Source organism: Salmo salar, chromosome ssa03 (assembly GCF_905237065.1).
Source record: "Salmo salar chromosome ssa03, Ssal_v3.1, whole genome shotgun sequence".
In the NCBI taxonomy this organism is placed as follows: domain Eukaryota; kingdom Metazoa; phylum Chordata; class Actinopteri; order Salmoniformes; family Salmonidae; genus Salmo; species Salmo salar.
This window is the reverse complement of record NC_059444.1, coordinates 101,143,506-101,156,904: the sequence shown is the minus strand read 5'-3', so window position 1 is coordinate 101,156,904 and position 13,399 is coordinate 101,143,506. Positions and strand designations below refer to the sequence as shown.

The 13,399-nt window shown below is 48.0% G+C and overlaps 1 protein-coding gene across 1 annotated transcript in view; it reads left to right on the top strand.

The window, feature by feature from the left end:
- Nucleotides 1-10,603, top strand: part of LOC106568433 (TNF receptor-associated factor 7) — a 35,736-nt gene extending 25,133 nt beyond the window's left edge. Inside the window, exons 16-21 of the mRNA XM_045715970.1 lie at nucleotides 65-181; nucleotides 2,845-2,967; nucleotides 4,417-4,536; nucleotides 7,072-7,203; nucleotides 7,542-7,661; nucleotides 10,434-10,603. Coding sequence (XP_045571926.1) covers nucleotides 65-181; nucleotides 2,845-2,967; nucleotides 4,417-4,536; nucleotides 7,072-7,203; nucleotides 7,542-7,661; nucleotides 10,434-10,448 — 627 coding nt within the window. The 3' untranslated portion in view covers nucleotides 10,449-10,603. The remainder of the gene's footprint in view (nucleotides 1-64; nucleotides 182-2,844; nucleotides 2,968-4,416; nucleotides 4,537-7,071; nucleotides 7,204-7,541; nucleotides 7,662-10,433) is intronic.
- Nucleotides 10,604-13,399: the final 2,796 nt, after the last annotated feature.

Sequence of the window (13,399 nt, the reverse complement as noted above, 5' to 3'; positions counted from 1 at the left end):
TCTCTTCCTCTCTTTCTCTCCCCTCTGCCTCTCTTTCTCTCTCGTCTCTGTCTCTGGTGTGTAGGTGTGGGACGTCCAGACCCTGCAGAAGGTGAATACTATCCGTGCCCATGACAACCCGGTGTGTACGCTGGTGTCCTCCCACAGCATGCTGTTCAGCGGATCCCTCAAGGCCATCAAGGTAGAGTTGGAGACCATTTTTTTAAAAATGGAGGCCCCGAGAAGCTGCTTCCTTCACTTTACTGGTGTCAGTAGGCAGAGACGTGGAGGTTGAGCTCCAGGTGGAGAGAGACTGTTCCTCTCCTTTACTGGGAGAGAGACTGGGAGAGAGACTGTTCCTCTCCTTTACTGGGAGAGAGACTGGGAGAGAGAGACTGGGAGAGAGACTGTTCCTCTCCCTTTACTGGGAGAGAGACTGGGAGAGAGAGACTGGGAGAGAGACTGTTCCTCTCCTTTACTGGGAGAGAGACTGGGAGAGAGAGACTGGGAGAGAGAGACTGGGGGAGAGAGACTGGGGGAGAGAGACTGGGAGAGAGAGACTGGGAGAGAGAGACTGGGAGAGAGAGACTGGGGGAGAGAGACTGGGGGGGAGAGACTGGGAGAGAGAGACTGGGAGGGAGAGACTGGGAGAGAGAGACTGGGAGAGAGAGACTGGGAGAGAGAGACTGGGAGGGAGAGACTGGGAGAGAGAGACTGGGAGAGAGAGACTGGGAGAGAGAGACTGGGAGAGAGAGAGACTGGGAGAGAGAGAGACTGGGAGAGAGAGACTGGGAGAGAGAGATTGGTCTTTAATCCTGGTGATTTGGTTTAAATTCAGGCTTCTCATGACATCCATTAAGCTGTGATTTATCCAGTGTGTCCGTACACTGTGGTCTGAAAGGTAAACCAATGAAATAGATCGGGATCAATACAGTGGCTCCTTAACTCAGGATGAGGCGCATATTAATTAGTAATTATAAACAAGAGAACCAGTTCAAACCAAAATGTTTTTTAACTTTTATTTTGTTAATGCCCCCTGTGAAAAAGTAATATTGACATTCAGTAACTGGTTGTGCCTCCTTTTAGCTGTAGTGACTCCAACCAAACACTTCCTGGAGCTGCAGTGACTCCAACCAAACACTTCCTGGAGCTGTAGTGACTCCAACCAAACACTTCCTGGAGCTGCAGTGACTCCAACCAAACACTTCCTGGAGCTGCAGTGACTCCAACCAAACACTTCCTGGAGCTGTAGTGACTCCAACCAAACACTTCCTGGAGCTGTAGTGACTCCAACCAAACACTTCCTGGAGCTGCAGTGACTCCAACCAAACACTTCCTGTACTTGTTGCTTTTCGACCATTCTGATGTAGACTCAGGCTCGTGTGTTTTTTTTGGATCGTGGTCTCGCTGCATGGACCCAGCTGGACTTCAGCTTTACGGACGGACGGACCTCACCTTGTCTCTGATACAGAACAGAATTCATGGTTCCTTCTATAAAGGCAAGTCGTCCCGGTCCTGAGGCAGCGGAGCATCTCCAAACCGTCCCACCACCACCACGCTGGACCGATGGTATGAGGTCCTTACTGTGGAATACAGTGTTTTTAGGTTTTTATTAGATATTACAGGACCTGTGTCGTCCAGGAAGTCGACTCCCAAGTTTAGCCAATAAGCAACTGGGTGATCGTCGAGACTCTTGGTTAGAATGTTCTATGGACCTATGGAGTTAAAAGTACAACTTTTCGGGAATGACACGCGTCCCATAATGCCTGGCGAAAACCCAAACACTGCATTCCACAGTAAGGACCTCATACCAACGGTCCAGCGTGGTGGTGGTGTGATGTGATGGTTTGGCGATGCTTTGCTGCTTCAGGACCGGGACGACTTGCCTTAGAAGGAGAAAAAACAAGCTGTTTTATTACCAGCGAATAGAAACCCTTTAACCCCAGGCCTCCACTTCCTGTACAGTACCGGTCAGACCAACAGCTTTAACCTTTAACCCCAGGCCTCCACTTCCTGTACAGTACCGGTCAGACCAACAGCTTTAACCTTTAACCCCAGGCCTCCACTTCCTGTACAGTACCGGTCAGACCAACAGCTTTAACCTTTAACCCCAGGCCTCCACTTCCTGTACAGTACCGGTCAGACCAACAGCTTTAACCTTTAACCCCAGGCCTCCACTTCCTGTACAGTACCGGTCAGACCAACAGCTTTAACCTTTAACCCCAGGCCTCTTCCTGTACAGTACCTCTATCGCCATGGGGACTGTGCTCCCCTCTATCGCCATGGGGACTGTGCTCCCTCTATCGCCATGGGGACTGTGCTCCCTCTATCGCCATGGGGACTGTGCTCCCTCTATCGCCATGGGGACTGTGCTCCCTCTATCGCCATGGGAACTGGGACAGAAGGAGGGAAGAATTATCTCACTATTGAAAGGGATTTTCCCTCGTCCACAACTCTCTGTCCTGAAGTGTTTCAGCTCAATGACATCATCTGCACTGTTAACGCCTGATCACTTCCTAACGTGTGTGTGTGTGTGTGTGTGTGTGTGTGTGTGTGTGTGTGTGTGTGTGTGTGTGTGTGTGTGTGTGTGTGTGTGTGTGTGTGTGTGTGTGTGTGTGTGTGTGTGTGTGTGTGTGTGTGTGTGTGTGTGTGTGTGTGTGTGTGTGTGTGATAATACCGCCCTGCTCTAAATGTGTGGTTCTCACCGATCTGTCTGTTGGCTAATCTCTCTCCGTTTTCGCTCCCTCTCCTCTTCCTTCTCTCCCATCTGTCTTCTTTACCCTTCTCCTCCCCCCCTCTCTCTCCCTGTCCTCTCTCCTCCTCCCCTCCTCCTCTCTGTCCTCCCCCCCTCTCGTCTCTCTTCAGGTGTGGGACATAGTGGGGACAGAGTTGAAGCTGAAGAAGGAGTTAACAGGACTGAACCACTGGGTCCGTGCTCTAGTGGCCTCCCAGAACCACCTCTACAGTGGATCATACCAGACCATCAAGGTAGGAGGACAGGGGGGTCATCATACCAGACCAAGGTAGGAGGACAGGGGGGTCATCATACCAGACCATCAAGGTAGGAGGACAGGGGGGGTCATCATACCAGACCATCAAGGTAGGAGGACAGGGGGGTCATCATACCAGACCATCAAGGTAGGAGGACAGGGGGGGCCATCACCAGACCATCAGGTAGGAGGAGCAGACGGGGGTCATCATACCAGACCATCAAGGTAGGAGGACAGGGGGGGTCATCATACCAGACCATCAAGGTAGGAGGACAGGGGGGGTCATCATACCAGACCATCAAGGTAGGAGGACAGGGGGTCATCATACCAGACCATCAAGGTAGGAGGACAGGGGGGGTCATCATACCAGACCATCAAGGTAGGAGGACAGGGGGTCATCATACCAGACCATCAAGGTAGGAGGACAGGGGGTCATCATACCAGACCATCAAGGTAGGAGGACAGGGGGTCATCATACCAGACCATCAAGGTAGGAGGACAGGGGTCATCATACCAGACCATCGAGGTAGGAGGACAGGGGGTCATCATACCAGACCATCAAGGTAGGAGGACAGGGGGGTCATCATACCAGACCATCAAGGTAGGAGGACAGGGGGGGTCATCATACCAGACCATCAAGGTAGGAGGACAGGGGGGTCATCATACCAGACCATCAAGGTAGGAGGACGGGGGGGTCATCATACCAGACCATCAAGGTAGGAGGACAGGGGGTCATCATACCAGACCATCAAGGTAGGAGGACAGGGGGGTCATCATACCAGACCATCAAGGTAGGAGGACAGGGGGTCATCATACCAGACCATCAAGGTAGAAGGACAGGGGTCTCATCATACCAGACCATCAAGGTAGGAGGACAGGGGGGTCATCATACCAGACCATCAGAGAGAGGGGGAGATGGAGGGATGGGACAAGATTGGGGGAGACTGTCTCTCTCTCTCTCTCTCTGTGTCTCTCTCTCTGTGTCTCTCTCTGTGTCTCTCTCTCTGTGTCTCTCTCTGTGTCTCTCTCTGTGTGTCTCTCTCTGTGTCTCTCTCTGTGTCTCTCTGTGTCTCTCTGTGTCTCTCTGTGTCTCTCTGTGTCTCTCTGTGTCTCTCTCTGTCTCTCTGTGTCTCTCTCTGTCTCTCTGTCTCTCTGTCTCTCTGTCTCTCTGTGTCTCTGTGTCTCTGTGTCTCTGTGTCTCTCTGTGTCTCTCTCTGTCTCTCTGTAATGCTTCAGTACAGTGAATAATAATTATAGACTTAATAAAACTGTCCCCCTCTCCTCCTCTCTCTCCCCCTCTCCTCCTCTCTCTCTTCTCCTCTCCTCCCTCCCCCCCCCCCCTCTCCTCCTCTCTCTCTTCTCCTCTCCTCCCCTCTCCTCCTCTCCCCCCCTCCCCCTACCATCCCCCCCCTCCTCCTCTCTCTCTCCTCCTCTCCCCGGTCATCAGATCTGGGATATCCGTTCTCTGGACTGTGTTCATGTCCTCCAGACCAGTGGAGGAAGTGTCTATTCCATCGCTGTCACCAACCATCACATCGTCTGTGGCACCTACGAGAACCTCATACACGTAAGATACACACACACACACACACACACACACACACACACACACACACACGCACAGAGATACACACACAGAGATACATACAGGGGACATGATTTATACCGTCCTCGAGGGGACAGGGGACATGATTTATACCGTCCTCGAGGGGACAGGGGACATGATTTATACCGTCCTCGAGGGGACAGGGGACATGATTTATACCGTCCTCGAGGGGACAGGGGACATGATTTATACCGTCCTCGAGGGGACAGGGGACATGATTTATACCGTCCTCGAGGGACAGGGGACATGATTTATACCGTCCCTCGAGGGGACGGGGGCTTGACGTTAACGTTTTTGCCACTTTGCCCTTCAGACAAGTAGGACAGATTTTGACTCGTCCAAAAGCTCAAGTCACTGATATAGAAAATGTTGACTTATCTAATAGAAAATGGTGACTTTTATATAATATGGTGACTAATAATATACAGTCATGACTTTTATATAATATACAATGGTGACTAATAGAAAATGGTGACTTTTATAATAGAAAATGGTCTGTAACAACATGTTTGCAAAAATGCACGACTCTCTTTTTGTCCCTGGAGAATCATCCAAATGGAGGCTGTTCTCTTGTCTATTTTCTTCTCTGCATGTCTCCAAACACAACCCTGGCCCTTTAAGACTCTCCTGGAGGATGATTGGTCCACACTCGATAGCCTATAAAATATAGCAACATTACAATTACAGCACAAATACTTTTGTATTTTTTTTATACAAAATAATTCCCTCCAGGGCTCAAAATGTAAGGATGTTTCTGTCCTGTCATCCCCTGGATGATCAACAACAATAAAACACATCTACGGTTCAAAACCCGACTCTGGGACCGACTCTGGGACCGACTCTGGACCACGACTCTGGGACCCACTCTGGGACCGACTCTGGGACCCTCGACTCTGGGACCGACTCTGGGACCGACTCTGGGACCCTTCGACTCTGGGACCGACTCTGGGACCCGACTACTGGGACCCCGACTCTGGGACCGATTCGACTCTGGGACCGACTCTGGGACCCGACTCTGGGACCGAGACTCTGGGACCCGACTCTGGGACCCGACTCTGGGACCGACTCTGGGACCGACTCTGGGACCACGACTCTGGGACCCTTACCCGCTTGGGACCGACTCTGGGACCAGACTCTGGGACCAGACTCTGGGACAACAGAGACAAAAAATCATACATCCACTGCACCAAAAACATGTTTTTTTTTTAAAAGCAAAGAGGCTGTTGCAACAGATCAGACCATATAACTTTTAAAATGTTGATAATGTTTTATTTATTTATATTATAAGAACACAGCAAATTGTGCACGTGACTGTAGGCTACGTGTAAATGTTCCCAAAAATGTAATTAGTGGGGGGGGACCTCATTCTCCAAAAGCAAACTGCAGGAACAGGTTTCATGTGAGATGAAAATGTCCATTTTAAAATGAATGAAAGGGGAGATTTTGTTTCATCTAGTTTTGGTTACTAATAAGCCTTTTTCTGCTGGACAATAAAATAACGTAGATTGTGTTGTGTTTTGTTTTCTAAACCTGTTATAACATGAGAAAAGTGCTGGTTTCTATGGGATTAAAGTGTTTTAAAAGAATTTCCTTTTAACATTTCTATACTTGTGTTTTGGCAACTTTGAAACAAGATAAGGCATGGTGACTTATAAATATTATATATATATTACTTATTAATAAAAATGTGACTATATAAAATGGTGACTTATATAAAATGGTGACTTATCTTATATAAATGGCTATAAAATGTCTTATATAATTTAAAATGTCTTATATATAATATAAAATTTATATATAATTAAAATGGTGACTTATATATAATATAAAATGGTGACTTATTTATGTACATATATAATATAAAAATGGTGACTTATATAAAATGGTGACTTATATATAATATAAAATGGTGACTAATGTTAGTCTGAAATAATAGAAAATTGTGACCAAAAAAAAATGACAGAAAACAATTTTTTACAATTTTAAAGTTTCTGGTTAAATTTTGTTTGAAAATGCTGCCCGTCTCCGCTCAGTGACGGTTCCAGCGGTATCGCCACCGGTCTTGTGCCTGTTTGATCTGAATCCTGCCTCTCAGTGTGTGTTGACAGAATCAAGCCTGTAAGACAGAGCCCGTTCATGTTTTAAATTATCCTTCATTATATTTGTCAAATCATGACAGGCGTTTTAGTCTAATATTTATGTAATGAAAAGTCTCCATTTTTTCTGGTGCCTCCCCCTCGTGTTCGACATCGGATTGGACACGAGGCCGTAGCCAATAGCATATCACCTTCACTTTGACATGTAGGCTTTTAAAAATATATATATATATAACATGGAAAAAATAGATTAAAATATTATTCCAATGTTGGCCCCTCTGATCGCAGTAATTGTTTGATTTTGAGAATTGTTGGAAAATGTACTTGTCCATCGTCTTGTCCTGGACAATAGGGGACAGTCTCTTTTAATGTGGATCCCTGATGTTGAATCTGTCCTTAGGTCTGGGATATCGAGTCGAAGGAGCAGGTCCGAACCCTGACGGGTCACGTGGGGACCGTGTACGCTCTAGCAGTCATCTCTACACCAGACCAGACCAAAGTGTTCAGCGCTTCCTACGACCGCTCTCTCAGGGTAAGACTTGTCTGTCTGTCTGTCTCACCGTCTGTCTGTCTGTCTCACCGTCTGTCTGTCTGTCTTACGAAAGGATGCAAATGTAGGTACATTTTGTTTGCCGACTAACCAACCCACATTCTGGCAGTTACCTGGTGGCCCCAACACCTTATTAAATCACTGTGTTGGTGTTTCCTTTATTTTCACAGTGACCTGTAATAATCAACTGTGTGGATTATAGTGTGTGTGTGTGTTAGTGTGTGTGTGTGGTGTAGTAAGTGTGTGTGTGTGTTTATAGTAACTTGTGTGTGTGTGTGTGTGTGTGTGTTTACAGTAACGCTGCCTGTGTGTGTTAACAGGTGTGGAGCATGGACAACATGATCTGTACCCAGACCCTCCTCAGACACCAGGGGGAGTGTAACTGCCCTGGCCGCAGCAGGGGGCGCCTGTTCTCTGGAGCCGTAGACAGCACCGTCAAGGTACCCCGCCACACCCCCACCAGTCAGTTAATAACCTCTACTAAGGCTAACAACCTTAGTTAATAACCCTCTACTAAGGCTAATAACCTTAGTTAATAACCTTAGTAATAACTCCTCTACTAAGGCTAATAACCAGTTATAACCCTCTACAAGGCTAATAACCTTGAGTAACCCTCTACTAAGGCTAATAACCTTAGTAATAACCCTCTACTAAGGCTAATAACCTTAGTAAACCCTCTACTAAGGCTAATAACCTTAGTAAAACCCTCTACTAAGGCTAACAACCTTAGTTAATAACCCTCTACTAAGGCTAATAACCTTAGTAATAACCCTCTACTAAGGCTAATAACCTTAGTAATAACCCTCTACTAAGGCTAATAACCTTAGTAATAACCCTCTACTAAGGCTAATAACCTTAGTTAATAACTTCCTCTACTAAGGCTAATAACTAGTAATAACCTCTACTAAGGCTAATAACCTTAGTTAATAAACCTCTACTAAGGCTAATAACCTTAGTAACAACCCTCTACTAAGGCCTAATAACCTTAGTAATAACCTCTACAAGGCTAATAACTTAGTAATAACCTCTACTAAGGCTAACACATCGAATTGTTTTAAGAAGGTCATTTCGTTGGATCGTTTTAGCTATTTGATTTATGTGATGAAACATTGAATTTAGCATTACTGCTATCAGCCCGAGCATTACTGCTATCAGCCCGTAGCGTTACTGCTATCAGCCCGTAGCGTTACTGCTATCAGCTCCATAGCGTTACGCTATCAGCCCGTAGCGTTACTGCTATCAGCCCATAGCGTTACTGCTATTAGCCCATAGCGTTACTGCTATTAGCCCATAGCGTTACTGGATCAGCCCATAGCGTTACTGCTATCAGCCCATAGCGTTACGTAACAGATTTCACTACATGGAACAACAGTTAGTCCCAAAATGCCTAAAGGAAGTTTGTGCCGAGGTGTCTGTCCTTTATCTGAGAGAGAGAAGAAACATCAGGAATATATATTTTTTTATTTTTAAATCTATATATTTTAACCCCTTTATTTTTGGCGCTGAACAGTCTCCATATGTGACTAACCACCTGATTTGGTCTTATGTTGCAAAATTTGAATTTTTTATTATTGTTTTTTTACACTGGATCAAAAGTAGAGACTCAGAGCTACAAAATGGTATATCACACACTGCATTTTTTGAGGAACAATGGGAAAGTAATTCTGCTTTGAAAGTTGATGATAAACTTTGTAAAACTCACTTTTGAGAAAATGTCCTTTCTGAATGTTTTGGTCCCGACTGGAGAGCTCTTCTTTGTCTACAACCCATTCAGCATCGTTCACACCCTCTAAAGCTTTAGCCCCACCCATCTCGGAGCGCACGCTTGATGTCTGGCCGATTTGATTTGTTTACCTCTGGATAACATGAAAACAGCCTTAACAGCTCTGCTGGAAACAATTTCATTATGCTTTTTTGGCTGACTTTTACTGACACCGGCCATATCCAACTTTAGCTTAAGACTTTAGCTTAAGACATGCTAGTTAGCTAGGTAAACAGTGTTTAAGATCACAAATGTCACCTAACGTTAGCTAATGAGCTAGCCGGCTAACGTTAGCTAATGAGCCAGCCCGGCTAACGTTAGCTAATGAGCCAGCCGGCTAACGTTAGCTAATGAGCCAGCCGCTAACGTTAGCTAATGAGCCAGCCTGCTAACGTTAGCTAATGAGCCAGCCTGCTAACGTTAGCTAATGAGCCAGCCTGCTAACGTTAGCTAATGGCCGCAATCCGTTAACTAATGAGCCAGCCTGCTAACGTTAGCTAATGAGCCAGCCTGCTAAGTTAGCTAATGAGCCAGCCAACGTTAGCTAATGAGCCAGCCGCTAACGTTAGCTAATGAGCCAGCCCGCACCGCTAACGTTAGCTAATGAGCCAGCCGCTAACGTTAGCTAATGAGCGCCAGCCGGCTAACGTTAGCTAATGAGCCAGCCGCTAACGTAGCTAGCTAGGCTAACAGTGCACTTTAGCTTCAGACCCGTAGCTGCTCTAACGGTGCACTTTAGCTGAAATGAAAACCCCATTCTGTCAAAATTAGAAACGTGTAATATCTGAAAATGTAACAAGCTATCTTACCCGTATACATCCATGATCCATGATGGACGCCTCTCCTGTCACGGATGCCACGCCACGGTTGCCCTTAGTTTTGAAAGATGTAATCCCGGAGACAGGTGTTTCCTCCATCTCCTTAGCTATCAGACTCTAATTTCCACAGATTTTCAAAACTTGATCCTCCAGAAAGTGGAGAGCAAACACTACGCAGCTCACTACATTACCAAGACAGACTGACGAGCTCAAACAGATAGAGAAGCCTTCTATATGGCAGGACCAATCCGGAACTACTACTCTCACGGCATGTCCAGCCCACTCATTATCTCAGCCAATCATGGCTAGTGGGAAGGTTGCTGTGTCGGCGGAAACACCGTTTAACTGGTCAGCCTGCAGGTGCCCTCCCCCCAACCCGACGACGCTGGGCCATGCGCCGCCATCACGGCCGGTTGTGATAGAGCCCGGATCGAACCAGGGTCTGTAGTGACGCCTCTGACACTGCGACGCCACTCTGGATTTTTTGGGGCCGTGAAAATTGTAGTGTAAGGGTTAGTCAGTCAGGCAATCCATTCCAATATCCTCACTGTGTTTTCTCTCTCTCTGTCTTTCGCTCTCTCTTTCTTGTGTCTCGCTTGTCTCTCCTCCTCTCTCTCTCTTTCTGTGTCTAGGTGTGGACATGTTAGAGGATGCTGATTGGTTGAGCAGCCATATGTTCCCACCTCGTGGACGACCCTGTGTCAAACGGACCATATGAACTCCTGACCCCACACACACACACACACACACACACACACACTGATTGTGTTTCATCATCCTTCAGGATCATGACTGTTTTTTTTAATATCTCTGCTATATGAACTTTAACCCTGATGTGGGCAGGGTCAGAAGTGTCACGACCTCTGTGACCTTAGCCCAGTGCATTATGGGTGGAGCTGCCGTACCTTAGCTCTGCCCACTGACTACACACCAGCCCCTCTCCTGCTTTGGGATAATTCCAGGACTGTTTACTGAAGACTTGTTAGCTCCCCAAGTTAATGCCTTGGCTTCAGTTCAGCAGGCTAACAGCTGTTAAGATTCAGACCCAGGCTGTTGGACCAACCCTGAGAAGTGCCATTACTGACCCGTTACTGACCCGGGGAGACTGGACCGTTCGACCCGGGGAGACTGGACCTACATGACCTGGGGACTGCACCGTTACTGACTGCCGGGGAGACTGGACCGTTACTGACTGGACCGTTACGACCGGGGAGACTGACGTTACGACCTGGGGGACTGCACCGTTACTGACCGGAAACTGGACCGTTACTGACTGGACGTTACGACTGGACCGTTACCGACCCCGGGGGACTGGACGTTAACCCGGGGGACTGGACCGTTATTGACTGACCGTACCGACCCGTGGAGGACTGACCGTTATTGACTGACCGTTACTGACCCGGTGGAGGACTGGACCGTTACTGACTGGACCGTTATTGACTGGACCGTTACCGACCCGGGGACTGGACCGTTACCGACCGGGGACTGGACCGTTATCACCCCGGGGGACTGGACCCGTTACTGACCCGGTGGAGGACTGGACCGCAGTGGAACAAGGATGGATTCACTAGGAAACCAACCGGAAGCATCTGAACGGACCTGCCTGAAGTGTTGTCAAATAGAAACTCTTGTTTACGTCGCGAAAGGCGACGTCAGTGTTTTAAGAACGGACGGTGATCCCTGGGCTTTGCTTGCTACGACTCGGCTCTGTTCAGGACCACGACTCTGCTGCTCTGGTTTTAGTGCCATGATGATGATGAGGATGATGATGATGATGGTAGGCTGTGTTCAGGACCACGACGCTAGCGCTTCTGTCAACGGTTTGAAATTAACTGTATCGTACTGAAACATGTCCGTCGTTAAGAGACGGTGTGAAATGAGAGAGAGTGCCTACCGTGCCCCTGTTCTCTCTCCCGTGCCCCTGTTCTCTCTCCGTGCCCCTGTTCTCTCTCCCGTTTCCCCCCTGTTCTCCCTCTCCCGTGCCTCTGTTCTCTCCCGCCCCTGTTCTCTCTCCCGCGCCCCTGTTCTCTCTCCCGCCCCTGTTCTCTCTCCCGCGCCCCTGTTTCTCTCCCGTGCCCCTGTTTTCTCTCCCGGCTTCTGTTTTCTCTCCCGCGCCCCTGTTTTTCTCTCCCGCGCCCCTGTTTTCTCTCCCCCGCGCCCCTGTTTTCTCCCGCGCCCCTGTTTTCTCTCCCGCGCCCCTGTTTTCTCTCCGTGCCCCTGTTTTCTCTCCTCGTGCCCCTGTTTTCTCTCCCGTGCCCCTGTTCTCTCTTTCTCTCTTTACTAACCGTGAAACATGCCTGAAAACTGATCACGTCAATGTGATCCGTCTGGGGTAATGTAGAAACTGATCATGTTGATGTGATCCGTCTGGGGGGTAATGTAGAAACGGATCATGTCGATGTGATCCGTCTGGGGGGGTAATGTAGAAACTGATCATGTCTTCTCTCTGATTCTAGATCTGTTAGTATTCTGTTGTATACTTGATGTACGCCTGATTTATCCGATCATTAAAATACTGTACACTTTGAAGTGTGTGACTGGTCCCAACGCATTATAGTGTACACTTTGAAGTGTGGGGACTGATCCCACTGGGGTACCCCTCCCCCAGTGGATCGGCCTGCCGGGGCCCTGGTGGATCGGCCGGCCCCCGCTTGAGGACTCCAGGTTAAGAACCACTGTGTTCTTTAATAGCCACCGTGGATATCTCAGCTGCCCCCCTCTGGGCCTCGGTGGTATGCTGCCCCCTCTGGGCCTCGGTGGTACTGCTGCCCCCTCTGGGCCCCCGGGTGGTACTGCTCACCTAACAGTCTCATGTGTGTCATCGACGGAAGGTAGTAGAGAATAGTGCTGGTTACATTCAGTAAAGAATTCAAACACTAAAACCACAGGATGCTTCGCTTAGTACAGTGAAGACCAAGGTGTATTCTGGGGAGAACTGCCTTCAGTTCTCTGTGTGTTGTGTTGTGATAACGTGGTGTGGAAGGCTGGTCTGAAGGCTGGTTGATGGTTGATGGTTGAAGGCATCAGCGTGGTCTGAAGGCTGGTCTGAAGGCTGGCCTGAAGGCTGGTCTGAAGGCTGGTCTCGAAGGCTGGTCTGGAAGGCTGGTCTGAAGGCTGGTCTGAAGGGGCTGGTCTGAAGGCTGGTCTGAAGGCTGGTCTGAAGGCTGGTAGCGTAGGTGAATGCTGGTGTTGGGACGACAGACGTAAGTTGAAGTTGGAAGTTTACATACACCTGCCACAATAAATTTCAACTCAGCTTTTCACAATTCTTGGACATTTAATCCTTAGTAAAAATTTCGCCGCCTTAGGCCGTGAAGTTAGGATCACCACTTTATTTTTAAGAATGTGAAATGTCAGAATAATAGTAGAGAGAATGATTTATTTCAGCTTTTTATTTCTTTCATCACATTCAGTGGGTACAAGTTTACAACACCCAATTAGTATTTGGTAGCATTGCCTTTAAATTGCTTAACTTGGGTCAAACGCTTCGGGTAGCCTTCCACAAGCTTCCCCACAATAAGTTGGGTGAATTCTTGGCCCCTTCTCCTGACAGAGCTGGTGTAATCTGAGTCAGGTTTGTAGGCCGTTTGCTCACATG